This window comes from Hemiscyllium ocellatum, chromosome 46 (genome assembly GCF_020745735.1).
Source record: "Hemiscyllium ocellatum isolate sHemOce1 chromosome 46, sHemOce1.pat.X.cur, whole genome shotgun sequence".
Lineage (NCBI taxonomy): Eukaryota > Metazoa > Chordata > Chondrichthyes > Orectolobiformes > Hemiscylliidae > Hemiscyllium > Hemiscyllium ocellatum.
Genome location: NC_083446.1, coordinates 4,072,450 through 4,099,881, shown reverse-complemented (window position 1 = coordinate 4,099,881; position 27,432 = coordinate 4,072,450). Strand labels below are relative to the sequence as shown.

Sequence of the window (27,432 nt, the reverse complement as noted above, 5' to 3'; positions counted from 1 at the left end):
TCTCCCGGAGTCCAATGGGACCTTGAGCTGATGGGATGACGGGTGGCAGATGAAGTTTAATTCAGATAAAAGTAAGGTGCTGTATTTTGGTTAGAGAAATCAGGGCAGCACATATACACTTAATGATACGGTCCTGGGGAATGTTGTGAAATAGAGACCGAGCGGTGCGATTACATAGCTCCTTGGAACAGAAGTCTCAGGTAGCCAGGATAGTTGAAGAAGGCGTTTGGTATGCTCGCCCTCATTGGTCAGAACATTGAGTATAGGCGTTGGGAGGTCATGTTGCAGCTGTTCAGTATATTGGAAAGGCCGCTGTTGGAATGCTGTGTTCAATTCTGGTCTCCCTGCTATAGGAAAGATGTTGTTAAACTTGAAAGGGTTCAGAAAAGATTTAGTAGAATATTGCAAGGGATAGAGGAGGGTTTAAGCTACAGGGAGAGGCTGGATAGGTTGGGGCTGTTTTCCCTGGAGCGTCGGAGGCTGAGGGGTGACCTTCTAGAGGTTTATAAAATCATGAGGGGCACGGATAGGGTGAATTGACAAATGTCTTTTCCCTGGGGTCGGGGGGTCCAGAACTAGAGGGGCATAGGTTTAGGGTGAGAGGGGAAAGATTTAAAAGGGGAAACTTTTTCACGCAGAGGGTGGTACGTGTATGGAATGAGCTGCCAGAGGAAGCGGTGGAGGCTGGTACAATGACAACAATTAAGAGGCATTTGGATGGGTATATGAATAGGAAGGGTTTGGAGGGATATGGGCCGGGTGCTGGCAAGTGGGACTAGATTAGGTTGGGATATCTGGTCAGCATGGACGGGTTGGACCGAAGGGTCTGTTTCTGTGCTGTATATCTGGAGAACTCTCTGACTCACCATATTTCTCCCCTCTGTACAGATTAAATGGTTCTTATGAAGCTCTCTCGGGAGGTAGTACATCTGAAGGTTTTGAAGATTTCACGGGAGGAGTGACAGAAATGTATGACCTTCGGAAATCGCCCCATGACCTTTACCAAATTATCGAGAAGGCTCTGGAACGTGGTTCACTCATGGGCTGCTCCATTGATGTAAGCTCAGTTTGGCACCACACCAGGCACCATCAGCATTGACCCTCTGGCAGCGCCCACTCCCTCAGCACTGACCCTCCGACAGTGCCCGTTCGCTCAGCACTGACCCTCCGACAGTGCCCGCTCGCTCAGCACTGACCCTCCGACAGTGCCCGCTCCCTCAGCACTGACCTTCCGACAGTGCCCGCTCGCTCAGCGCTGACCCTCCAACAGTGCCCGCTCGCTCAGTACTGACCCTCCGACTGTGCCCGCTCGCTCAGCACTGACCCCCCGACAGTGCCCATTCCCTCAGCACTGACCCTCCGACAGTGCCCATTCCCTCAGCACTGACCCTCCGACAATGCCTGCTCCCTCAGTGCTGACCTTCCGACAATGCCTGCTCCCTCAGTGCTGACCTTCCGATAGTGCCCACTCCCTCAGCAATGACCCTCCGACATTGCGGCATTCCCTCAGCACTGACCCTCCGACAGAGCCCAATCCCTCAGCACTGACCATCAGACAGTGCCTGCTCCCTCAGCACTGACCCTCTGACAGTGCCCGCTCCCTCAGCACTGACCCTCCGACAGTGCCCGCTCGCTCAGCGCTGACCCTCTGACAATGCCTGCTCCCTCAGTGCTGACCTTCCGATAGTGCCCACTCCCTCAGCAATGACCCTCCGACATTGCGGCACTCCCTCAGCACTGACCCTCCGACAGAGCCCAATCCCTCAGCACTGACCCTCTGACAGTGCCTGCTCCCTCAGCACTGACCCTCTGACAGTGCCCGCTCCCTCAGCACTGACCCTCTGACAGTGCCCGCTCGCTCAGTACTGACCCTCCGACTGTGCCCGCTCGCTCAGCACTGACCCCCGACAGTGCCCGCTCCCTCAGCACTGACCCTCCGACAGTGCCCACTCCCTCAGCACTGACCCTCTGACAGTGCCTGCTCCCTCAGCACTGACCCTCCGACAGTGCCCGCTTGTTCAGCACTGACCCTCCGGCAGTGCCCACTCCCTCAGCACTGACCCTTCGACAGTGTGGCACTCCCTCAGCACTGACCCTCCGACAGTGCCCGCTCGCTCAGTGCTGACCCTCTGGCAGTGCCCGCTCCCTCGGCGCCGACCCTCTGGCAGTGCCCACTCCCTCAGTTGTCCCTTTGAATGAATATTCCTGCAAAATGACCTGATATGTGTAAGTGATGAAGTTTTCACTAATGATATCTCTTCTGGCCAATACTCAAACATGATGTGGCAGTGCCGGTGTATTTGGAAGCACTAGCTTTCGGAGCGCAGCTCCTTTATTGGGTAATTGAATAATCCAACAATGTGACTGTTGTTTGATCGTTCTGACAGTCCTTTTACTTTCCCAGATCACCAGCCAGTTCGACATGGAGGCTGTGACGTTCAAGAAGCTGGTCAAAGGTCATGCTTACTCCCTTACTGGTGCCCGAGAGGTCAGTCTGTGAGCCCATACAGAACGTGTTAGTCAGATATAAACTGCTTCTCTGTGTCCCCCTGCCTGTCTCTCGGCGCTGGGTGGGTATTGGTCTCTGTTTGATGGTTCTCTCCCTGTGTCCCCCTCCCTGTCTCTCGGCGCTGGGTGAGTATTGGTCACTGTTTGATGGTTCTCTCCCCGTGTCCCCCTCCCTGTCTCTTGGTGCTGGGTGGCTATTAGTCACTGTTTGATGGTTCTCTCCCCCTGTGTCCCCCTCCCTGTCTCTCGGCGCTGGGTGGGTATTGGTCACTGTTTGATGGTTCTCTCCCCGTGTGTCCCCCTCCCTGTCTCTCGGCGCTGGGTGGGTATTGGTCTCTGTTTGATGGTTCTCTCCCCCAGTGTCCCCCTGCCTGTCTCTCGGCGCTGGGTGGGTATTGGAGTCTGTTTGATGGTTCTCTCCCCCTGTGTCCCCCTCCCTGTCTCCCGGTGCTGGGTGGGTATTGGTCACTGTTTGATGGTTCTCTCCCCCTGTGTCCCCCTCCCTGTCTCCCGGTGCTGGGTGGGTATTGGTCACTGTTTGATGGTTCTCTCCCCGTGTCCCCCCTCCCTGTGTCTCAGCGCTAGGTGGGTATTGGTCTCTGTTTGATGGTTCTCTCCCTGTGTCCCCCTCCCTGTCTCCCGGTGCTGGGTGGGTATTGGTCTCTGTTTGATGGTTCTCTCCCTGTGTCCCCCTCCCTGTCTCTCGGCGCTGGGTGGTTATTGGTCTCTGTTTGATGGTTCTCTCCCCGTGTCCCCCTCCCTGTCTCCCAGTGCTGGGTGGGTATTGGTCTCTGTTTGATGGTTCTCTCCCCGTGTCCCCCTCCCTGTCTCTCGGTGCTGGGTGGTTATTGGTCACTGTTTGATGGTTCTCTCCCCGTGTCCCCCTCCCTGTCTCTTGGCGCTGGGTGGTTATTGGTCACTGTTTGATGGTTCTCTCCCCCTGTGTCCCCCTCCCTGTCTCTCGGTGCTGGGTGGGTATTGGTCACTGTTTGATGGTTCTCATCTTTTCCAGGTACATGCCCGGGGAGGTTTGGCTAAACTAGTGCGATTGCGAAATCCCTGGGGGGAGGTGGAGTGGACTGGAGCCTGGAGTGACAGGTCAGTGGATCTCCCTTTCCCGATACTTATTTATAAAATGGTGTAAACGCGTCTGGACCAGTTCCAGGAGAAATCTCCCAGCTGACCCCCTGGGTGAAAGGTTTGACTCAGCAGGGAAGGTTGTATCCTTTGGAAGGAGGAGAGGCGAAGTCTTTGAAACAGCCAACATCTGGCGTCACTTCCAAATCCGTGACCTCTGACCCCAATGGCAGCAGATACCATAGGAACATCGCCCTCTCTGATTTCCCTCCGAGCCGCACACCATCCCGACTTGGAAATATATTGGCCGTCCCTTCAGTGTTGCTGGGTCCAGAATCCTAGAGCTTCCCCCCCCCCTTAGGGGCTGTGTGTGAATATCCCTATAGTGTGGGGACTGCAACGTTTCAAGAAGGCAGCTCACCACCTCTTCAAGAGGCAGTTAAGGACAGGCTATAAATGCCCCAGCACTGACCCCATCAGGGCTGCCCACATCCTGCGAATTAGTGAAATAGCAATCAACAGGGAGGGTGGTTCCCTCTTGTGGGAGAGGCTAGAACGAGGGGGAACTGTTTCAAAGGAAGGTGTCTCGCTCTGAATACAGAGATGGGGAGAATTTATTTTCCATCCCTGACGGTCACGAGAGTGTGGAAGCCCCTTCCTCCGAGTCACTGAATCCTTTTAAGATCGATAGGTTCTCAACTGACGACGAGTTAACAGGAATCAGCAGATGTGTGGAGTTGAGGCTAGTTTTATTGACCGTGATCCTCTTGGAACGGCCCCTTCGTCAACTGGGAACTTTTGTTTTTGTCAGTTCCTAATTAACTTTGGTGAACTTTAACTTCTAGCCTCAAGAAGTGCCTCCTTCCTTCAGACGAACGTGGGCGATAGACAGTGTGGGGTCAGGATCTGGGATCCGGCCTGGGGCCTGGTAATGGGCAGCCATTTTCCGAATGCAACATTCTCCTAATGTCCCCCCTCCCTCCCTCCCTCGGGTTATAGAGTCATAGAGATGGACAAAACAGAAACAGACCCTTCCGTCCAGTTTGTCCATGCCAACCAGATAGCCTAAATTCATCTACAGAGGAGCCTCGAATATCCAACATTCAATTATGCAAATTTCGGATTATCCGAACAAGATCACAAAGTCCTGATACTTGGCTAAACTGTTATTTAGCGTTTGATTATCCAGGACAAAATATTCCCCGCCCATGTCGTTCGGATAATCGAGGTTCCTCTGTAGTCCCACCTGCCAGCACCCGGCCCATATCCCTCCAAACCCTTCCTATTCATATCCCCATCCAAATGCCTCTTAAATGTTGCAATTGTACCAGCCTCCACCACATCCTCTGGCAGCTCATTCCATACACGTACCACCCTCTGCGTTAAAAAGATGTCCCTCTTAAATTTTGCCCTTCTGACCTTAAACCTATGCCCTGTAGTTTTGGACTCCCCCACCCCTGGGAAAAGACCTTGTCTATTTATCCTATCCATGCCCCTCATGGTTTTATAAACCTCTATAAGGTCACCCCTCAGCCTCCGACACTCCAGGGAGCACAGTCCCAGCCTGTTCAGCCTCTCCCTGTCGCTCAAACCCTCAAAGCTTGGGAACGTTTCCGGATTCTCTTTAATCCATGGCCTTCTGGTAACCACCCCTTCTGCTACTTAATCCAGCAGTCCCCTTTCAGATTCTCGATTCAGTCTTCCCCCCCTGAACCGTAAGTGCTGGCCTGGCTCGTGACAACCACTGCCTGTCAACTAATAAAAAACAAATACAAACTCTGTCCTCTACTGTTTGTGTAACAGTTTCAGAATTCCTTACTGCACTAACTTGTTTCCAGGCTACACACTCCTTGGTTGTCTGGTGACACTGTGTGTTACAGTTAAACCTTTTTGAGGGCTGGGTCTTCCAGCCCTGGTCTGTACAGTGCAGGCCTGTGGGAATCCTGATGCAAACGTTTGCAAACCTTTTTTTAATCTTCGGTTCCGGGCGCCACCTAATGAGCCCAGCAACGTATTGCCCATCCCTCATTGTCCCTAGAGAAGGTGGTCTGAGCAGACTACAGCCTGGAGGTGCTCTGGCCTGTATGGTGCAGATAGAACCGCCCATACTAACTGTCTAATTAATAAGACTTGCATTAAAAGAACTCTTCCCTGCCATTATGAGACTGCTGAATGGACCTCTCCAACTTCAAATGATGTTGATCTTTCTTTGAGCATCTCCAGTGCAGTGTAACCAGTCTGCCTCACTCTATCTAAACACCCAAACACGCTCTTGTTTGCTTTAATCTGTTCACAAAACACTGCTTTGCACTGTACTCAGGTACACATGACTACAATAAATCCAATCAAATTAACAGCCATTAAGAAGAAAACTCTGATCCTTAACCAGTATGGTGACAATTCCAACAAAGCTTTATCCCCTTTGGGAGTTATAGACCCCATATCCATGGTGTTGTACGGTTAGAATGGACTCCCACTGTATTGCCTCCAGGTGAGGACCAGCGAACTGTTTATAAATATTCCGAATCATTTTGTTTTAAGTTGTCCACAGGAGGTGGGCGTTGCTGGTGAGACTGACCTTTGTTCACAGATATAGAGAGGCAGGGAGGGAACGCCTGAGTTAAAGGTGTAAGAGGACAGAGGGTGGGGATTAACAATCGACAGGTCATGACTTGAACCTTCCTTCATGGATTTAGTCAAAGACCTGCAACTACTCGAGAGAAACTCCAGAGGTTGGCAGAGGTCAGTGTGACATTGTCCAAGGTTAGCACTCAGTGGCAGAAGCATTTTTAAAAGCACTGTCCGACAGAGCGGCACTCCCTCAACGCTGACCGTCCGACAGTGCTGCACTCCCTCAGCGCTGACCCTCCGACAGAGCGGCGCTCCCTCAGCGCTGACCCTCCGACAGTGCTGCACTCCCTCAGCGCTGACCCTCCGACAGTGCTGCACTCCCTCAGCGCTGACCCTCCGACAGTGCTGCACTCCCTCAGCACTGACCCTCCGACAGTGCTGCACTCCCTCGGCGCTGACCCTCCGACAGAGTGGCACTCCCTCGGCGCTGACCCTCCGACAGTGCGGCGCTCCCTCGGCGCTGACCCTCCGACAGTGCTGCACTCCCTCGGCGCTGCCCCTCCGACAGTGCTGCACTCCCTCGGCGCTGCCCCTCCGACAGTGCGGCACTCCCTCGGCGCTGCCCCTCCGACAGTGCTGCACTCCCTCGGCACTGCCCCTCCGACAGTGCGGCACTCCCTCGGCGCTGCCCCTCCGACAGTGCGGCACTCCCTCGGCGCTGCCCCTCCGACAGTGCGGCACTCCCTCGGCACTGACCCTCCGACAGTGCCCGCTTCCTCAGCACTGACCCTCCGACAGAGCAGCCGACCCTCAGTACTAAAGGTAAAGTCACTTTGTTCTACTGGACTCTAGGGCTGCTCTGTTACTCGAGAGAAAGTGATGGTTTAACTGGTGATGGTTTAACCAGAGGGTCACTGTGCCTCAGGGGAGCCCTTTATGGTAACGTCAGCCTGAGTGAGCACTGACCCCATGCTGTTGGCATCGTGTGTGACAAACCAGCCATCCTGTGCTAACTGAACTCTCTCTTCTAACCTCACCCACTACCCAGTGTTCTATCAACCACTATCAGCCTGCTCCCGAACCCACAACTAACCAAGGGGAGTCAATTTCCTACTTGGGACGTGGGCACCCTTGGCATTGCTGCCCTGGGGAAGGTGGTGAGAACCTCTGCAGTCTAGATGCTGTACAGACACCAGTGAGGGAGGGAGTTGCGGGATTCTGACCCAGCGACACTGAAGGAACGGCCGGTATATTTCCAAGTCGGGATGGTGAGGGGCTCAGAGGGGAACCTGCTGGGGGGGTTGGCCTTGTCTCGCTGACTGAGGTTGGGTGACTTGGGGATTGTTGATAAACTGCTCTTGTTTCTCCTGCAGGTCGAGTGAATGGAACAGTGTGGACCCCTCGGACTGCAGCTCGATGAGAATAAAGTTGGAGGACGGCGAGTTCTGGTGAGTTACAGTTGGCCGAGGATGGGGTCACCGGATCAACTCCCAACCCGGCTCTGAGTTATCCTGGCTCCTGCTGGCCTGTCAGTCCCCCCATCGAACACTCCCCAGGATAGGGACAGGGACAGGTACAGAGTAAAGCTCCCTCTACACTGTCCCCCATCGAACACTCCCCAGGACAGGGACAGATACAGAGTAAAGCTCCCTCTACACTGTCCCCATCGAACACTCCCAGGACAGGGACAGGGACAGATACAGAGTAAAGCTCCCTCTACACTGTCCCCATCGAACACTCCCTAGGACAGGGACAGGGACAGATACAGAGTAAAGCTCCCTCTACACTGTCCCCATCGAACACTCCCAGGACAGGGACAGGGACAGATACAGAGTAAAGCTCCCTCTACACTGTCCCCATCGAACACTCCCAGGACAGGGACAGGGACAGATACAGAGTAAAGCTCCCTTTACACTGTCCCCCATCGAACACTCCCCAGGACAGGGGCAGATACAGAGTAAAGCTCCTGTTACACTGTCCCCCCATCGAACACTCCCCAGGACAGGGACAGATACAGAGTAAAGCTCCCTCTACACTGTCCCCCCCCATCAAACACTCCCAGGTCAGGGACAGCACAGGGTTAGATACAGAGTAAAGCTCCTGTTACACTGTCCCCCATCAAGCACTCCCCAGGACAGGGACAGCACGGGGTTAGATACAGAGTAAAGCTCCCCCTACACTGTCCCACCCTTCCAGGGGAGGGACAGCACGGGGTTAGGTCTAACTCTGCTTGGAGGAACGAGTTAGATTAGATTAGATTACTTACAGTGTGGAAACAGGCCCTTCGGCCCAACAAGTCCACACCGACCCGCCGAAGCGCAACCCACCCAGACCCATTCCCCTACATTTATCCCTTCACCTAACACTACGGGCAATTTAGCATGGCCAATCCACCCTAACCTGCACATTTTTGGATTGTGGGAGGAAACCGGAGCACCCGGAGGAATCCCACGCAGACACACGGAGAATGTGCAAACTCCACACAGTCAGTCGCCTGAGGCAGGAATTGAACCTCGGTCTCTAGTGCTGTGAGACAGCAGTGCTAACCACTGTGCCACCGTGCCACCTATGAGTTGTGAGAGGGGCGGGTCTGATGGGCCTGGTTCCTTGGCCACCCTTGTACAGATCACCCAGCAGCACGGGAGGGAGCTGGCTGGCCCTGGTTCAGTGCCTGGACCTCAGTCGCTCTGCGGGAGCCCCCTCTGCCACGTGTACAGGAGCTTTCGTGAGAACGTAGCTGGGGCCTGCGCTAAGTTTGGACATCGCTGGTTGTTGCGTGTTCGCCATGAGGGACTCCTGAGGGTGGATTGTGGAGGTTCGGGGCCTGTCCTCCATTGGAGATTGAGCCGGAGGTTAGATCAATGCGAGGTGATGGTATCAGAGAGTTGGGTAGTGGAGATGCCCAAAGGAGGTGCCAAGGACTGGGATGTCTTACACTGGAGCGTCTGAGGCTGAGGGGGGGGGTTTATAAACTATCATAGGACAAGCCAGACAGAGAACAGCCAGAGAATTCCTAGAAGCATGGCATTCATCCCCAAACTCCATCAACAGACACATTGACCTGGACCCCACATACAAACTACTGCAGCTGAAACTGACACCCGGAAGCGGCAAGAACAAACCAATATAAATACCGGAAGAAACATCAAAGCAGCGCTTCACACGAGGCTCCAACAGCACCGATGATGTTCCCTAGCCAGGGAACGAAACATTTGCAGCAAAAACTTCCAGCTCGGCGAGCAGAACCACAACAACGGATACCCGAGCTACAAATCTTCAATCGGGGGTTTATAAAATCAGCAGGGGGCACAGCTAGGGTTAACGGTAGGTATCCTCTTTCCAGGTTTCAAAGCTAGGGCACACATTGTTAAACTGAGAGGAAAAGATTTTTAAAAAGACATGAAGGGCAACTTTTCTTACAGAGAGAAGTTCCTGAGGACATGGTGATGTGGGCACTGTCGCAACGTTTAAAAAGCATTTGGATAAGGACATGGATAGGAAAGGGTTTGGAGGGATGTGGGCCAGGAGCAGGCAGGTGGGACTGGATTAGTTTGGGATGATGGGCAGCAGGGACCGGTTGGGCCGAAGGGTCTGTTTCTGTGCTCTCTGACTGAGGCGACGCCTTTCCCACTGAGCATTAGGAATCTCTGGGTCAGTCACCGAGTGTGTGCAAGGCCGGGATCTGTAGCGTCAGGGGATTGAGGGATGATCCGCCGATGCCCAGTCGAGTGGTGGTGGTTCTTGAGGGAATGAAAAGCCTCCCGTATTAACCTTTTCCACACGTTCTCCCACCTCAACAGGATGTCCTTTGCTGACTTTCTCAGAGAATTCAACCGCTTGGAAATTTGCAACCTGACGCCGGATACTCTGAAATCGGAAACGATCTGCAATTGGAGCACCTCTCTGTACGAGGGCTCCTGGAGGCGTGGGAGCACCGCTGGAGGCTGCCGGAATTATCCAGGTATCCCCGGAGATCGGCGACTCCCTGCCAACAGACCCACCTGTCCCTGAGGCCCGGCGCTACCCACCCTGACCCCGTGTCCTCGCTTCCCTGCTCGCCATCCCCTCGAATTCCCCATTCCCGGACGCGGGATCTGCTGCCTGGAGAGCGTTCTCCCAGCCTCTCCCAGTCCTGATTGGGAAAACCGTCCCGATCCTCAAATGTGACCTCAGCCTGTCCACCTGTCTTGTGGACCTTGTCGGAAGCCCTTGCTGAGCTGCTTTCCGGAACATTCCGCTTTGGTTTCAGTTTCTCCGGCAGAATTCGGCTTTTCCTGTCTCTTGTTTTCTGAGCCCTTCACATTTAACGTTCCGTCAAAGACCCCGTGTACGGGACACAGAGAGAAACTGGGGCTGAGGCCTGCACCTCCTTGGGCCTACTCAGCCTCCATTTTCCTGCCCGTTCCCCGAGAGATGGAAAATGTATCTAATCCCAGCCCAGAATATATTTAACGATGGACCCCGTGAGAAAATTCTAGGAAATTCTCCACCGCGTGACTGAAGAAATGACCCTCCCCCTTATCCTGAGACTGTATCACCCTCACACCCATGTTCTAGATTCCCCAGAGCAGGGGCAAACTCTCTCTGTCTCTACCTTGTCTGAGCCCTGTTAGAATCCCGCCTGTCCCAGTGTGATCACCTCCCATTCCCCTAAACTCCAGGGAATATCGGCCCCATTGACTCAGCCTCTCCTGGGGGCCTTCTCTCTCTCTCTCTGGCCTTCTTACATCGAATCCCTCCACAACTGCTGACAGTCCGTGTCCACCTCACCTCTTCCACCCGCTCCTCATTTGAAATGTTTCTGGCGCACGGCCCCCAAACGTTTGCCGTTTCCGTCTGACCCCGGCCTGGTTCGGCTGGTTCTTAAAGTGGATCCTGACTGGATCAGCTGGCTGGACAAAACTGGATCCCTTTCCTACAGTCGATTAGATTTCCTACAGTGTGGAAACAGGCCCTTCGGCCCAACAAGTCCACACCGACCCTCCAAAGAGTAACCCACCCAGACCCATTTCCTTACCCTATATTTAAATCTGACTGATGCACCTAACACTATGGGCAATTTCCCATGGCCACTTCACCTGACCTGCACATCTTTGGACTGTGGGAGGAAACTGGAGCACCCGGAGGAAACCCATGGGGAGAAGGTGCAAACTCTACAGACAGTCGTTGAGGTGGGAATTGAACCCGGGTCCCTGGCACTGGTTAGCAGTGCTAACCATTGAGCTGCCCATTCTTGACTTGATTCTTGGGTTGGCTGTTCTCAAAAGCGATGAGTGTGTGGTGCAGTCTGAACCCATTCCGCGCTGGTTCTGACAGCTCCTGACATCACTCTGCCCTCTACGTTGTACCCCATCCTTGGCAAGGTCTCTGACAAACTGCACATGAGAGAGACAGAGAGAGATCGATCGATCGAGAGAGATCGATCGATCGAGAGAGATCGATCGATCGAGAGAGATCGATCGATTGATCTAAGGTCTTTGGTGCTCCTTGTATTGTACATCCTATGGGATGTGGGTGTGCAGATTAGGCCCAGTTTTCATTCCTCATCCCTAAGCCAACACAGTGGCTCTCCAGACCTACTTCACAGTCAGGCTGTGGGGTCTGGAGTCACGTGTAGGCCCCGACTGAGTAATGGTGGCCAATTGCCTTTGAACTGGCCCAGCTTCTCCACCTCACTGTTCATAAAGAAACTTGCTCACTCGCACCCGGGACCGTCCAAATCAATCTCCCTCCCCAGCCTCTTGGGGACTCTCCCATCCTTCCCGAAGGGATGGGGGCCAGACTACAGTACTGTCGCTGAGGGTGACCCAGAACTCTATTAACCGTTCAGCGAAACATTCACCCCCTCCCTCTCCAGCTCTCTGCTGCTCTGGGACTCTGTCTCTCTGCTCACATCCTCAAACTCGAATTCCAAATCGATGGGAAGGGTTAGGCCCAGGATCTGAGCTTTATGAAGGATATTGTCGTGTCTGGAATACAAGAGAGCCCTGGAGTGCCTTCTCTTCAATGGAACATAATCCGTGATGGAAACTGTACTGTGTCTGTAAGCCCAGTATTGATTGTTCCTCACTGGGAGAACTCTCTCTCTCTGTGGTCTTTTGACTTGGAAGGCGTTATCGTTTCTCACTCGGACATTCCTGCAGGAGCTTTCAGGATCCATTAGCTTTAATTAATCCGCTCCCAGTGTCCCCGGGCTGTCAGCGCCAATCTGAAACGTTCTTTTCTCACTCGTCTTGTGTGGACTGGCTGTGACCCTTCATTCAACAGCCATCCCCTCACCCTCATAGAATGTCCCCACTATCCCTGGCCTAGCCCCAAACCTCCCCCATCTCTGCCTACTCCCCTCTGACATCCTCCTCCATCCTTGTTCTCCACTCCCCTCCCACCCTGACCCACGTTCAGGCCCTCTCCCCTCCCCATGCTGAGGGTTACTTGGAGTTGGAGGGGTGTGGGGAGGGGCAGGGGAAGCGTGAGGGGTGAGGCGAATGCAGAAGGGTTTTCCCTTTGACTGACGCCGGCGGCTGCTGCTGCTGTTGTTGTTGTCGTTGTTCCCCTCGCCCACCCCCAGCCACGTTCTGGATCAACCCCCAGTTTAAGATTGAACTGAAGGAAGAGGATGACGACCGGGTGGGAACAGAACCCGGCTGCAGCTTCCTGGTTGCCCTGATGCAGAAAGATCGCCGCAAACTCCGCACCGCGGGCAGGGACATGGAGACCATCGGCTTTGCCATCTACGAGGTGGGCGCAGGGCAGCGTTGGCGGTGAGCGGAGGGGTGACTCCCACTGGGAGGGAGGGGGTGAGGTGGGTGAAGGATTGCTGGGTTCCTGGGTGGGGGAAGTCTCAGAGCTGATGACAGATTGCTCGTCCTTAGATTTTTCTATCTCTCTCACCCCCTGAAGGTTGGGGAGGTGGTGGCAACACTCAGTGGACCAGCTGTTTGACCGCCGGAGGCATCACAGCTCAGCTCCTTGCTTGACACTGCTTCCTTCCTCACCACAGACCGCCACCTCATCACCGCCTCAGGGACCAATGGATGGGGAGGGGGAGCTGCTGGAAGAGTGTGGCCGGGGTTGGTGGGGGGGGGGGGGTTGATGAGGGATGGGGCTGGAGTATATTCAAGAGGTACGTGGTTCCAGTGTGAACAGCAGCGAGGTCACGGAGGAGCCGACTGGCCTGGTCCCCAGGGGTTGATGCGCGCACACACATTCTCTCACACAAACACACACACATACGTATATACACATCACACACATATACACACACACACACACACATATATATATATATACACACACACATACAAATGTACACATATATGCACATATACACACATAAACGCGCACATACATACGCATGCACGCACACACGCGTATATATACACGCGAACACACATACACAAGTACACACACACATACACACGTAGATATACACACACGTACACGTGTACGCACACACACGTATACACACACACACACACACCACTCCCTGGGAAGGGTCAGGTTTCTCCAGACCCGCTGAATTCAGGGTGAGGGTCTGGGAGATACGTGAGGCCAGGATATCTGCACGGCCGGACCGTGTTGTCGCTCTGACAGGTTCCTGTGCACAGCAGGATCCTGTAGGTCTCTCTCTCTTCCCCTCCCCCTCCCCCTCCTGCTTCATCCTGCTCTGATTTCCAGCCTTTCTCTGTTTTCTCTGCAGGTCCCCCCTGAGGTAAGTCATCCTCTCTGTCTGTGGATCACTGCTCAGAGCAGGTAACAGTCGCCGAAAACATTGTCCTGTGGTGGCGGGACAGGGCAGGGGCGGGCACCGGGTCCAGGGGACGGGTTCGGTGTGAGCGACGGGGTCAGCGGTTAATAGAGATCCAGGAATTTTAAAAGTGGAATGGAAATTGCGCCTCCTCCTGTTCGTTCTGAGTGTTGTATCCCCAGGCACTCCTTAGCATCCAGCTATTCAGCGTCACAGTAGGATGTGTCCACTTTCTGATCTCCCGGTTTCCCTGTTGAAGGGTGGGATCTGTGAATTTGAGTGGGGAGTGGGAACATTCCCAAACTCGGTTGCGTTTGCTGGGAGGTACGCCCTGAAGGGTGGGTTTGAGAGGTTGCAGTAAGAGTGACACTGGGAGCGGTTAGCCTGGGTAAGTCTCCCTGCTATGCTTCCTCCCGTTGTATTGCAGTACACCGGACGCTCGGCTGTTCACCTGAAGCGGGATTTTTTCCTGACGCACGGCTCGCAAGCTCGTTCCGAAATGTTCATCAACCTCCGAGAGGTCAGTAGCCGCTTCAAGCTGCCTGCCGGAGAGTACATCATCGTCCCCTCGACCTTTGAACCCAACAAAGAGGCCGACTTCTGCCTGAGGGTGTTTTCTGAGAAGCGCTCTCACTCTGAGTAAGTTCAGATTGCGCTGGTGTCATCGTTGGGCTCCAGGGTCAGGCTGATGTCCCATGGACACGGGTTCCAATTTAAATCTAAATTTGATTCAGAATTCTAGAATCGAGAGCTAGTCTCCGCGATGGGGACCACGGATCTCCGAACCTGTCTACTTTTTATTCATTCCTGGGATGTGTGCGTTGCTGGCTCGGCCCAGCATTTATTGTCCATCCCTAATTACCCAGTGGGCAGTGAAGAGTCAACCCCATTGCTGTGGGTCTGGAGTCACGTGTAGGCCAGACCAGGTAAGGACAGTGGTTTCCTTTCCTGAAGGACATTCGTGACCCAGATGGGTTTCTTGAACAATTGACAATGAATTGATGGTCATCGTTAGACTCTTAAGTCCAGAGATTTTTGGGAATTGCCATGTTTAGGTTTGAGCCCAGGTCCCCTGAATACTACCGGGATCTCTCTCTGGATTAACAGGCCAGCGACAATATTTAGAACCATTGCTTCGTCTGGTTCCCTCATGTCCTTTGTGGGGAAGGAAGCTGGTGACCCTCCCCGGCCCAGGCTCCGCTCCCCGGCCCGGCCTACACACCGCGGCCCGGCCTACACTCCGCGGCCCGGCTGGCGCTCCCTGGCCCGGCCTACACTCTGCGGTCCGGCCTACACTCTGCGGCCCGGCCTACACACCGCGGCCCGGCCTATACTCCCCAGCCTGGCCTACACTCCCCAGCGATTTGGGAACTGGCTGAGCCAGAAGCTCAGTGTGAGGAGCAGTTAGGGACAGCTGGTCAATGGGCCTCACCGGTTACATCCACATTTTGGAAAATATAAATGGCGGCAAGTCTGGGGGGTAAAGCCTCACGTGGGGCCCTGAGGTATTTACCTGTGTGACTGAGGGCTGTCTCTGTTTCTAACTGTGTTGTATACAGGGAACTCGATGATGAAATCAGTGCTGACCTCGGACAGGAGGTAAGATACCAGATGTCGAAAGAGTGGGATTACAGACCATTTTGCTTGTTTTATTTTGTTCCGTTTTCTAGAATCTGAGACAGGAGGATTTCAGAACAGGGCAATGGAACACAGTGTCTGAAACTGCACACCACACAGCTTTGGGTTAGATACAGAGTAAAGCTCCCTCTACACTGTCCCCCCATCAAACACTCCCAGGACAGGGACAGCACAGGGTTAGATACAGAGTAAAGCTCCCTCTACACTATCCTCCATCAAACACTCCCCAGGACAGGGACAGCACGGGGTTAGATACAGAGTAATGCTCTCTCTACACTAGCCCACCATCAAACACTCCCCAGGACAGGGACAGCACAGGGTTAGATACAGGGTAAAGCTCCCACTTCATTGAGGGACCATCAACAGGACAGCATGGATTGGGAGGAGGGAGCCAGTCGGAGAGGGGATTGTCTGGGAGAGAGGGCAGCGTGGTGGCGGGTGGGGATGGGGATTGTTGATGGTGAAGTGGGTTGTTGGGGCGTGTTGAACCCTGTTTGACAGCGTTGTTGTGACTGCAACAGGAGGAAGTACCTGAACACGCAATTGATGAAAAATTCAAGAGTCTCTTCAGGCAGTTGGCTGGAGCGGTGAGTGTGTGAAATGTGAAGGTGTTGGCTGGTCTGTATTATAAAAACTACCTGCATTGATACAGTGCCATTCCTGTTCAGAGAAACGTCACAAGTGCAATTATCAAACATAATTACACAGATAGGGAGGGGGTTACAGAGATAGGGAGGGTGTGTAGGGGCTGGAGGGGGTTACAGAGATAGGGAGGGGTTGTAGGGGCCACAGCGATAGGGAGGGGGTAGGGGCCGGAGGGGGTTACAGAAATAGGGAGGGGGTGTAGGGGCTGGAGGGGGTGACAGAAATAGGGAGGGGGTGTAGGGGCTGGAGGGGGTTACAGAGATAGGGAGGGGGTCACAGAGATAGGGAGGGGGTGTAGGAGCTGGAGTGGGTTACAGAGATAGGGAGGGGGTTGGGACCGGAGGGGGTTACAGAGATAGGGAGGGGGTGTAGGGGCTGGAGGGGGTGACAGAAATAGGGAGGGGGTGTAGGGGCTGGAGGGGGTTACAGAGATAGGGAGGGGGTGTAGGGGCTGGAGGGGGTTACAGAGATCGGGAGGGGGTCTAGGGGCTGGAGGGGGTGACAGAGATAGGGAGGGGGTTACAGAGATAGGGAGGGGGTGTAGGAGCTGGAGGGGGTTACAGAGATAGGGAGGGGGTTACAGAGATAGGGAGGGGGTGTAGGGGCTGGAGGCGGTTACAGAGATAGGGAGGGGGTGTAGGGGCTGGAGGGGGTGACAGAAATAGGGAGGGGGTGTAGGGGCTGGAGGGGGTTACAGAGATAGGGAGGGGGTGTAGGGGCTGGAGGGGTTACAGAGATAGGGAGGGGGTGTAGGGGCTGGAGGGGCTGGAGGGGTTACAGAGATAGGGAGGGGGTGTAGGGGCCGGAGGGGGTGACAGAGATAGGGAGGGGGTTTGGGAGTCCTTTGTAATTGATCCTGTTAAGAAATCAGTGGGAAGTGGTGGTTATATTGTTATCCGAATGGATTTTCCTCCTCGTCTGTCTGGTACAGATTGAAGGAATGTTTCCTTTCTTGTCTTTCTACAGGACATGCAGATCACAGTGACGGAGCTCCAGACAATCCTTAACCGTGTGGTAGGAAAACGTAAGCAGACCCGGTGTTCCGCAATCTCTCCGTTCGCCCGGGATCGGCTACTCCCCTCACCTCTAACCGAGCTCTCTCCCTTGTGTCTTACCTCTAGACCAAGACCTGAAGACCGATGGTTTTAGTCTGGATTCCTGTCGATGTATGATCAATCTCATGGATGTATCCTCTCGTGTCACATGTGGGAAGTCTGAGTTCAGAGCTGGTCAGGGCCTGTCATTCCCCCGCCCCCTCTAGGTGTAGGCATCAAGAGATGGTGGCGTCAGGTTGTGATGTGGGATCTGGAGGAGTCGGCTCCCAGAATGTGGACGTGGAAAAACAAGCATCAACTCTCATATCGGGTCGGGGGACAGTTACCATCTTTGCATTTTGTTAGCACCCGGTTCATCCCGTGGTTTTCCTTAAATGTTGCCACCAGCGAGACGGGAACGCCAGGCTGGGCCTGACCGAGTTCAACGTGTTGTGGAACAAGATTCGCAAGTGGCTGGTGAGTGATCATTTTCAGGTCCATCTCCTCCTGCAGCTGGGGTTCAGGGACTAAGCTTCAGATTTCCCTTTGTAAACCGCTCTGCCCACTCTCTCATTCTATCTCCTCTTGTCCCCACCCTTTCTGTTGCTCTGAGATGCTGGTCTCTTTGACTGACTGTTTTGTTAAATTCGTTCCTAGGGTGTGGAGGTTGCTGGCTTTATTGTCCTGTCCCTAGTTGCCCCATTGAGAAGGTGGGGGGTGAGCTGCCTTCTTGACCCGCTGCAGTCCGTGTGCTGTGGGTAGCAGTGTCCCTTAGGGAGGGAATCCCAGGATTCTGACCCAGCCACACTGAGGGAACGGTGAGATATTTCCAAGTCAGGATGGTGAGGGGCTCGGAGGGGAACTTGCAGGGGGTGGTGTTCCCGTGTATCTGCTGCCCCTTGTCCTTCTGGATGGAAGTGGCCGTGGGTTGGGAAGGTGCTGCCTGAGGATCTTTGGTGAGTTTCTGCCATGCATCTTGTAGCTGGTACACACTGCTGCTACTGAGCGTCGGGGGTTGGGGGGAGTGGGGTTGTGGTGTCAATCAACCCTGGATGGACAGTACTGGCCGTCCTTGGCTTGATGACGTATGTTGGACTTGTGTTACCAACATGACATCAAGACCCTCTCAGCTGGCTGGAGAACGGTGGCTCAGTGGTTAGCACTGCTGCCTCACAGCGCCTGGGTCCCAGGTTCGATTCCGGCCTCGGGTGACTGTCTGTGTGGTGTTTGCACGTTCTCCCCGTGTCTGCGTGGGTTTCCACCGGGTGCTCCGGTTTCCTCCCACAGTCCCAAAGATGTGTAGGTTTAGGTGAATTGCCCGTAGTGTTAGGTAAGAAAGTGAGGTCTGCAGATGCTGGAGATCAGAGCTGAAAATGTGTTGCTGGAAAAGCGCAGCAGGTCAGGCAGCATCCAAGGAGCAGGAAATTCGACGTTTCGGGCATAAGCCCTTCATCAGGAAAGTGTTAGGTGCTTTAGTCAGAGGGAAATGGGTCTGGGTGGGTTACTCTTCAGAGGGTTGGTGTGGACTTGTTGGGCCGAACAGCCCGTTTCCACACTGTAGGGAATCTAGTCTAACAGTCTCGCTCTGCTCTCCCCACCGGGTCAATATCCACCCCTCAACTCAGTCCAACATTGCCAAGGATCTGGGCCATTGTGTGTGGGATGTTGCTGTACACAAATTGGCTGCCACGTTTCCTAACTGACAATGGTGCCTGCACTTCCCGCCTCAGGCGACTGTGTGGAGTTTGCATGCTCTCCCCGTGTCTGCGTGGGTTTCCTCCCACAGCACCAAAGATGTGCGGGTCAGGTGAATTGGCCATGCTAAATTGTCCCATAGTGTTAGGTGAAGGGGTAAATGTAGGGGTATGGGTGGGTTGCGCTTCGGTGGGTCACTGTGGACTTGTTGGGCCGAAGGGCCTGTTTCCACACTGTAAGTAATCTAATCTAAAAAAAAAACTTCAAAAAGGTGCTGCTCCGTCTCTACTGTGGTTGGGGGAGGAGGGGACGGGATCCCTGAACAGCGCTAGGTGAATCTGTCCTTCGAGGAAAACCCCATCTCTCCTCCCTCCCTCCCTCCCTCTCTCTCTCCCTGTCACGTCTAAGAGCTGCTAATGGTGGACCCAGTCTGGGACTATTTCCTGGGCCATTCACGGTGATGTGGATCTGTCTCTGCAGGGAGTTTTTCGACAGTTTGATCTGGATAAGTCCGGCAGCATGAACGCCTACGAGATGAGGCTAGCGTTGGAGTCTGCAGGTACGGCGTCGCACGCGTGCGCACACACACGCCACGAGCTCCTGACAGGCCAAGCCGCGTCACTGCGAGCTTGGAGTCACGTGTAGCTCCACAGCCTGGAAACATAAGGGACGTCTCTGTATGGGAGAACTGGGGTGAGGCGAAATCTCTCCTCTTGGGGAGGGTGGAGGGATGAATCTGTAGAATTCTTCCGCCACGGAGAGAGGAGTCGTGGACTATATTCGAGGTTGAGGACAGGGAGAAGGCAGCAGAGTGAGGTTGGGAAACTCATCAAATGGTGGAGCAGACTGAATGGGCTGAATAGCCAGATTATCTGCTGGAGTATCTTATGGACAGCACGTTTCCTTCCCAGTAAACCAGGAGGGGTTTTATAGCAATAAAAACAGAAATTGCTGGAAAAGCTCAGCAGGTCTGGCAGCATCTGTGGCCAGAAATCGGAATTAACGTTTCGGATCTGGTGACCCTACCTCAGAGGAAGGGTCACTCAACCTGAAAGGTTAACTCTGGTTTCTCTCCACGGAGGCTGCCAGACCCGCTGAGCTTTTCCAGCAATTTCTGTTATTTTTGTCCGATTTACAGCATGTGCTGTTCTTTCAGGTTTTGTTTAGCAGTTGGTGAGAGGGTCATGAAGATCTAGTGGCATGGGAGTTCAAAAAAAAATTCATTTATAATTATCCAGAAGGCAGTCAAGAGTCAACCACATCGCTATGGGTCTGGAGTCACGTGTAGGCCCAGGTCAGGTAAAGATAGCAGATTTCCGTTTCGAAGATTTTCCATTTCCCATTAGTGAAGCAGATGGTTATGTTTTTCTGACAGTCGCAAACATTAGACTCTTAATTCCAGCTTTTTATTGAATACAAATGCCACCGTACGCTGTTGCAGGATTCAAACCCGGGACCCAGGACGTCACCAGGGTCTCTGGGTTAATAAGTTAATGATAAGACCCCTCATGATTTTGTAAACCTCTATAAGGTCACCCCTCAGCCTCTGACGCTCCAGGGAAATAGTCCCAGCCTGTTCAGCCTCTCCCTGTAGCTCAAACCCACCGACCCTGGCAATGCGTTGTAAATCTTTTCTGAACCCCTTTATGTTTAACAACATCTTTTCCTGTAGGAAGGAGACCAGAATTGCACACAATTGGTCTAACCAATGTCCTGTACAGCCGCGACATGACCTCCCAACTCCTGTTCCCATCACCCTCACAGTCAGTAATCCAGAACCGGAGGTTAATGTCCTGGGCCCGTTGGAATCCCATCATGGCAGGTGGAGAAATGTGAATTCGATTCGATGCAAAATGCTCTGGAATGAAAAAGCTTTGGTGTAAAAATCAGACATTGTTGAATGTTGTACAAACACATCTGGTTCACAGACCTTCTTTGGGGAAGGAAATCTGCCGACCTACACGTGACTCCAGGCCTGAGGCAACGTGGGTGACTCTAAACTGCATTCAGGGTGACGAGGGATGGGCATTAAATGTCAGTCTAGCTGGTGAGGCCCAAATCCCCAAACAAGTTTTTAAAAGTCTAGTTTTCATAGAGTCGTAGACATGGACAGCACGGAAACAGACTCTTCGGCCCAACCCGTCCACGCCGACCAGATATCCCAACCCAATCTAGTCCTACCTGCCAGCACCCGGCCCATATCCCTCCAAACCCTTCCTATTCATATACCCATCCAGATGCCTTTTAAATGCTGTCATTGTACCAGCCTCCACCACATCCTCTGGCAGCTCATTCCATACACACACCACCCTCTGTGTGAAAAAGTTGCCCCTTAGGCCTCTTTTATATCTTTCCCCTCTCACCCTAAACTTTTGCTCTCTAGTCCTGTACTCCCCAACCCCAGGGAAAAGACTTTGCCTATTTACCCTATCCATGCCCCCTCATGATTTTGTAAACCTCTATAAGGTCACCCCTCAGCCTCTGACGCTTCAGGGAAATAGCCCCAGCCTGTTCAGCCTCTCCCTGTAGCTCAAACCCACCAACCTTGGCAATGTGTTGTAAATGTTTTCTGAACCCCTTTATGCTTAACAACATCTTTCCGATAGGAAGGAGACCAGAATTGCACACAGTATTCCAAAAATGGCCGAACCAATGTACAGCCGCGACATGACCTCCCAACTCCTGTACTCAGTACTCTGACCAATAAAGGAAAGCATACCAAACACCTTCTTCACTATCCTATCTACCTGCGACTGTACTTTCAAGGAGTTATGAACGTGCACTCCAAGGTCTCTTTGTTCGGCCACACTCCCCAGGATCTTTCATACCAGATTTTATTAATGGACAGAAAGTTCCTCCAAGATGGGATATGATCTTGTTCTTGGAATATTAACATGGATTTCTAGCCCAGTAACACTGCCGGCATCTCCTCTGCAAAGTGAGGGTCCAGTAGAGGTCTTGACAAGGCCTGGTGTACTCATCGCCTGGGCCTCTAGGTGTGTGTTAGCCTCAAAATGGACTGGCAGCTCCAGGCTAACACACCACTGACAGGCCCAGGCCATCCTCACACAGGCTCCCCTGCATTTCAGACAGTGGATAAAACTTGGGGGTTTAATCTTATGCCTTAAACGTGTCCCCGCCTCCGCCCCATCTCCCTGCAAAACCAGCCCCAGGGACCCTGGAGACACGCTGCTCATTTCCCTCATTTGGTTGGCTGTGCAGTAATGCCAATGTGTTGTGTATAGGCTGCTTTGAGAGCTCTCCGAGGGCTTTGATGAGGTGCCGTACAAATGCAGATCCTTTCTTGCACATTCCAGTTGCTTATGGGACCTCCATTCAAAATCCGATTTGGCCTCTGAACTTCCCTCAGCGGTGTGCGAGTGAATCGGAAGCAGGAGCCTGTTCCAGTTTCCAATAACTCACTGGCCGATGTGATGAGTTTTGAACCTGGAATCCGGTCTGCCTGTTTTTGAGCTTTGAAGAGATTAGTCACCTCCGGGATCTGCCTTTCTACAAAACAGTCACCACCCAGAAAGGGAAGCTCATTGAGAGGTGATTCCCAGAGGCGTGACAGGCTCGCTGTCAGGAATCACCTTGCAGAGTGCACAGCTAGGCCTTGGGCCTATCTGGGCAGGCTTCCCTAGAAAGGGAATCTCATTGAGAGGTGATTCCCACAGCTAGGCCTTGGGCCTAACTGGGCAGGCTTTGGGTGGTCTGTGGGCCTACCCACCAAGTCTCCATGTTGGGCCTGTAGCTGTGAGAAAGCCAAGCCAGGGCTTCGGGAGAGCTGCAGCAAAAAGTAAAATCTCAGGGAACACCCTCCCCCTCCCCCCACCTGAACTCCGGTTTAGTGACGTCCGTGTGTCTGACTCCTCTCTCTCTCTCTCCTTTGCAGGGTTTAAACTGAACAATCACATGCACAACCTGCTCATCACACGCTACGCGGAGCCTGACCTTTCTGTCAACTTTGATAACTTCATCTGCTGTTTAATCCGCTTGGAGAGCATGTACAGTGAGTGCCCCCTAACCTCCATTTCACATGTGCTGATTTGAATTTATTGTCACGTGTACCGAGAGGCACAGTGAAAAGCTTTGTCTTGCGAGCAATACAGGCAGCTCACAGAGTTAGCTAACATAGATAGTAAATAATAGGTAAACAGCAGCAAAAACAAAAATACAGGTACAGGCGAATGTTAAGAGTTTGAGAGTCCATTCAGTATTCTAACAACAATAGAGTAGAAACTGTTACGAATCCGGCTGGTGTGTGTGTTCAGGCTTCTGTACCCTCTCCCCGATGGTAGAGGTTGTAGAAGAACATTCCCAGGGTGGGCTGGGTCTTTGAGAATGCCGGCGACCTTTCCTTGACCCTGGTAGATGGATTCTCTCGATGGGAGGTTGGCCTTTGTGATTGTCCGGGCCGAGTTCACCACACTCTGTAACCGTCTCTGATCATGACTGGTACAGTTGCCTTACCAGGTAGTGATACATCCAGACAGAATGCTCTCGATGGCGCACCTATAAAAGTTGGCAAGGGTATTTGCCGTCACGCCAAATTTCCTCAGCTCCCTGAGAAAGGAGAGATGTTGCTGGGCTTTTGTAACCAGTGCGTCCACATGAAGAGTCCAAGAAAGCTTGTTGTGGATGACCACCCCCAGGAGCTTGACACTCTCCACTCGTTCCTCCTCTGTGCTGTTAATGTGTAGGGGGGCATGAGTAACATCCCGCTGAAAGCCAATAATGAGTTCCTTGGTTTTGCCAGCATTGAGAGCCAATTGTTCTCAGTGCAGCATCTTTCCAGGTCTTCCACCTTCCGTCTGTAGTCTGTTTCATTGCAAACTGAGATTCGACTGACTGTGGTAGTGTCATCAGCGAACCTGCAAATGGTATTGGTCTGGTATTTGACGACGCAGTCATGGGTATACAGTGAATACAGTAGGGGGCTGAGTACACACTCCTGGGGGGCTCCAGTGATGAGTGTTAGTGAGGATGATTGTGGGTCAGGAAAGTGAGGATCCAGTTGCAGAGAGTGGGGCTTAGTCCGAGATCACTAAGTTTAGGGATCAGTCTCGAGGGGATAATAGTGTTGAAGGCTGAACTGCCGTCAATGAGTAGGATTCTTATTGGTTGTTCTTGGTGTCAAGATGTTCTAGGGAAGAGTGAAGGGCAAGTGATATGGAATCTGACGTGGATCTGTTGGTCCAATAGGCAAATTGGAGTTGGTCAAGACTAGTGGGGAGGCTGGAGTTGATTAATGCCATGACCAGCTTTTCAAAGCACTTCATGACCATCGAAGTGGTGGTCATTGAGACCTGCTGCTTGAGTTTTCTTCGGCTCAGGGGATGATGTTGGCCCTCTTGAAACAGACCGGGACAGTGGTCTGCTGCAGGGAGATGTTGGAGATGTCTGAGGAGACCTCTGCCAGTTGATCTGCACATGCTCTGACTGCACGGCCTGGTACTCCATCTGGTCCCATCGCTTTCCTTTGGATTCTCACAAAGGAAAACTGCTCTGACCTCCAATGCAGTGGCTGTTGGGATAGATGTGTCAGGACTTGTCGGAATAGATGTTATCTCTCCACCGATATTCTGCTCGAAGTGAGCGTAGAAGGCGTTGAGACAATCTGGGAGGGATGTGTCATTGTCTGCTATCTTGCACCGTCTCTTTTTAGAACTTGTGATGTTATTCCGCCCTTGCCATAGTTGCCGGGTGTCTGTCTGGGTCTCTAGTTTGGACCGGTATTGAACCTTGGCTCTCTTAATGGTTCTGCGAAGGTCATACTTGGATTTGAGTGGGTTTCCTGATCTGAAGGCCTCACGCCTGGTTTTTAGCAGGTTCTGGATGTCCTCATCCATCCAGGGTTTCCTGTTGGGGAACACCCGGATTGACTTCCTCGGTACGCAGTCCGCCACACACTTGCTGATAAAGTTCGTGATGGTGGTGGTGTACCTGTCCAAGGTACCTGCGGCCTGTTTGAACACGGCCCAATCAGCCGATTCCAGACAGCACCGGAGTTGATCCTTTGCCTCCCCCCAACCAGAACTGGACCTGTATCCCCGAGGGGGGGTCCCCTGCTTGAGCTTTTGCCTTTAAGCCGGGAGGAGAGCCATGGCATTGTGGTCAGAGTTCCCGAAATGAGGGCGGGAGGAAGGAGTGGTAGGCATCTTTCACAGTGGTGTAGCAGTGGTCTAAAATGTGCACACCCCGAGTGGGGCAGGTAATGTCCTGGTGGTACTTGGGCAACACCTTCCTCAGATTGGCTTGATTGAAGTCACCAGTTAGAATAAACAGGGCCTCGGAGGTATTAGTGGTGCAGTATAGCACATCCAGAGCTCCCTCACCCCTTGCTTGTGGTGATATGTACACAGTGGTAAATTCCCGTGGTAGGTAGAAGAGGCGACATTTGATGGTGAGGAGTTCATTGCACCACTAGTTGATTTAAAAAGCAAACCCCTCCACCCTTTGTCTTACCCGCAGACGCAGTATGGTCCATATGATGGATAAAGTAAGTGCGAGGCCTTGCACTTTGGCAAAAAGAATAAAAGCATAGACTACTTTCTAAATGGTGAGAAAATTAGTAAAGCCAAAGTACAAAGGGATCTGGGAGTGCTAGTCGAGGATTCTCTAAAGGTAAACATGCAGGTTGAGTCCGTGATTAAGAAAGCGAATGCGATGTTGTCACTTATCTGAAGAGGGTTGGAATATAAAAACAGAGATGTGCTACTGAGACTTTATAAAGCTCTGGTTAGGCCCCATTTGGAGTACTGTGTCCAGTTTCGGTCCCCACACCTCAGGAAGGACATACTGGCACTGGAACATGTCCAGTGGAGATTCACACGGATGATCCCTGGAATGGTAGGTCTAACATATGAGGAACGGCTGAGGATCCTGGGATTGTATTCATTGGACTTTAGAAGATTAAGGGGAGACTTAATAGAGACGTACAAGATAATACATGGCTTGGAAAGGGTGGACGCTAGGAAATTGTTTCCATTAGGCGAGGAGACTAGGACCCGTGGACACAGCCTTAGAGTTAGAGGGGGTCAATTCAGAACAGAAATGCAGAGACATTTCTTCAGCCAGAGAGTGGTGGGCCTGTGGAATTCATTGCCGCAGAGTGCAGTGGAGGCCGGGACGCTAAACGTCTTCAAGGCAGAGATTGATAGATTCTTGTTGTCTCGAGGAATTAAGGGCTACGGGGAGAACGCTGGTAAGTGGAGTTGAAATACCCATCAGCCATGATTGAATGGCGGAGTGGACTCAAGGGGCTGAATGGCCTTACTTCCACTCCTATGTCTTATGATCTTAAAAACCCATCAGCCTGAAGTGTGCAGTTGGGATTGGATGGGTTGAGCCCGGTTTCTGTGATGCAGAGTGTGCAGCAGTCCCACAGCTCACACTGGAAGCTGGGCCGTGATCTGCGTTTGTCCATCTTGTTCTCCAGAGATTGTACATTTGCTCAGAGTAAGCGAGGCAAGGGGGCTCTTGAAACCATGTAGTCTCAGTCTCACTATCAGGCCGGCCCGCTTATCCAGCTTCCTCACAGGTTTCTTATATCTGAGTGATCCGGTGGCCTGGTGGAGTGGATTGTGACTGCTTCCAGTTCAGTGATCCTTGTGGAGCAGGAAGGTTGCAGTCGGGTGTATTTTTGCGGAGGCTCTGTTTATGACCCAGTGCAGCAGGTAATTGACGGTGTGCGGAGGGACTGTGCTTAGGACCCAGTGGAGAAGGTAGGTTTCTGCTTGTGTTCTGATTTGTCCAGTTAGTTCCTGGTTTCAGTTGCCGGCGACTTGCTGCTACAGGTTCAGCCACATTTTTTTTTATTCAGAAGCGTTTGGGCTGGTCTCCAGGTACATTCTGATAGATTTCATGTCAGACGGGCGTTGTATTGGGCCGGGAGTATTTGTGAGTGTGTGTTTGTGTACCTTTTTGTCTGTCTGCGCCAGTCTGACTTTGTGCCTGTCTGTCTTTGTGTGTGAGTGTGTGCGTGTCTGTGTCTGTGTGAGTGTGTGAGAACCAGAATAGTGAGATTGTGACACGTCACTGTGCTGCTGTCTCACTGCAGGATCCTTTGTGATGCTGGATACAGACCGAGATGGTATTGTCACTTTTGATGTGTATCAGGTCAGTACTGAGATTTGTACTCCCTCATCCCTGCCCAGAATAGTTACCCATGCAATCTGTCAAAGCTTCAGACTAAAAATCATAGTATGACGGAATTCCCAACAGTGTGGGAGTGGGCCATTCGGCCCATCAAGTCTGCACTGACCTTCTGAAGACAATCCCAGAGCCATACCTGTACCATGTAACCCTGCATTTCCCATGGCCGATTCACCCTGGCCTGCACGTCTTCGCACTATGGAAGGGACCCACGCAGATACGGGGAGAATGCGCAAACTCCACACAGACAGTCGCCGAAGGGTGGAATCCAACCTGGGTCCCTGGTGCCGCAGTGCTAACCACTGAGCCACCGTGCCGTCATGGTTAAAGCATGTAGTATCTTTAACTCCGCCAAAACGT

The 27,432-nt window shown here is 52.8% G+C and overlaps 1 protein-coding gene across 1 annotated transcript in view; it reads left to right on the top strand.

Moving 5' to 3' along the window:
- Positions 1–27,432, top strand: part of LOC132836287 (calpain-1 catalytic subunit-like) — a 54,871-nt gene that overhangs the window by 26,966 nt on the left and 473 nt on the right. Inside the window, exons 6-21 of the mRNA XM_060855679.1 lie at positions 889–1,057; positions 2,405–2,488; positions 3,521–3,606; positions 7,530–7,604; positions 9,957–10,117; positions 12,725–12,894; positions 13,856–13,867; positions 14,331–14,542; positions 15,463–15,502; positions 16,063–16,128; positions 17,153–17,210; positions 17,308–17,372; positions 17,629–17,697; positions 19,396–19,474; positions 22,811–22,927; positions 26,978–27,036. Of these exons, the coding sequence (XP_060711662.1) occupies positions 889–1,057; positions 2,405–2,488; positions 3,521–3,606; positions 7,530–7,604; positions 9,957–10,117; positions 12,725–12,894; positions 13,856–13,867; positions 14,331–14,542; positions 15,463–15,502; positions 16,063–16,128; positions 17,153–17,210; positions 17,308–17,372; positions 17,629–17,697; positions 19,396–19,474; positions 22,811–22,927; positions 26,978–27,036 (1,522 nt within the window). The remainder of the gene's footprint in view (positions 1–888; positions 1,058–2,404; positions 2,489–3,520; positions 3,607–7,529; positions 7,605–9,956; positions 10,118–12,724; positions 12,895–13,855; positions 13,868–14,330; positions 14,543–15,462; positions 15,503–16,062; positions 16,129–17,152; positions 17,211–17,307; positions 17,373–17,628; positions 17,698–19,395; positions 19,475–22,810; positions 22,928–26,977; positions 27,037–27,432) is intronic.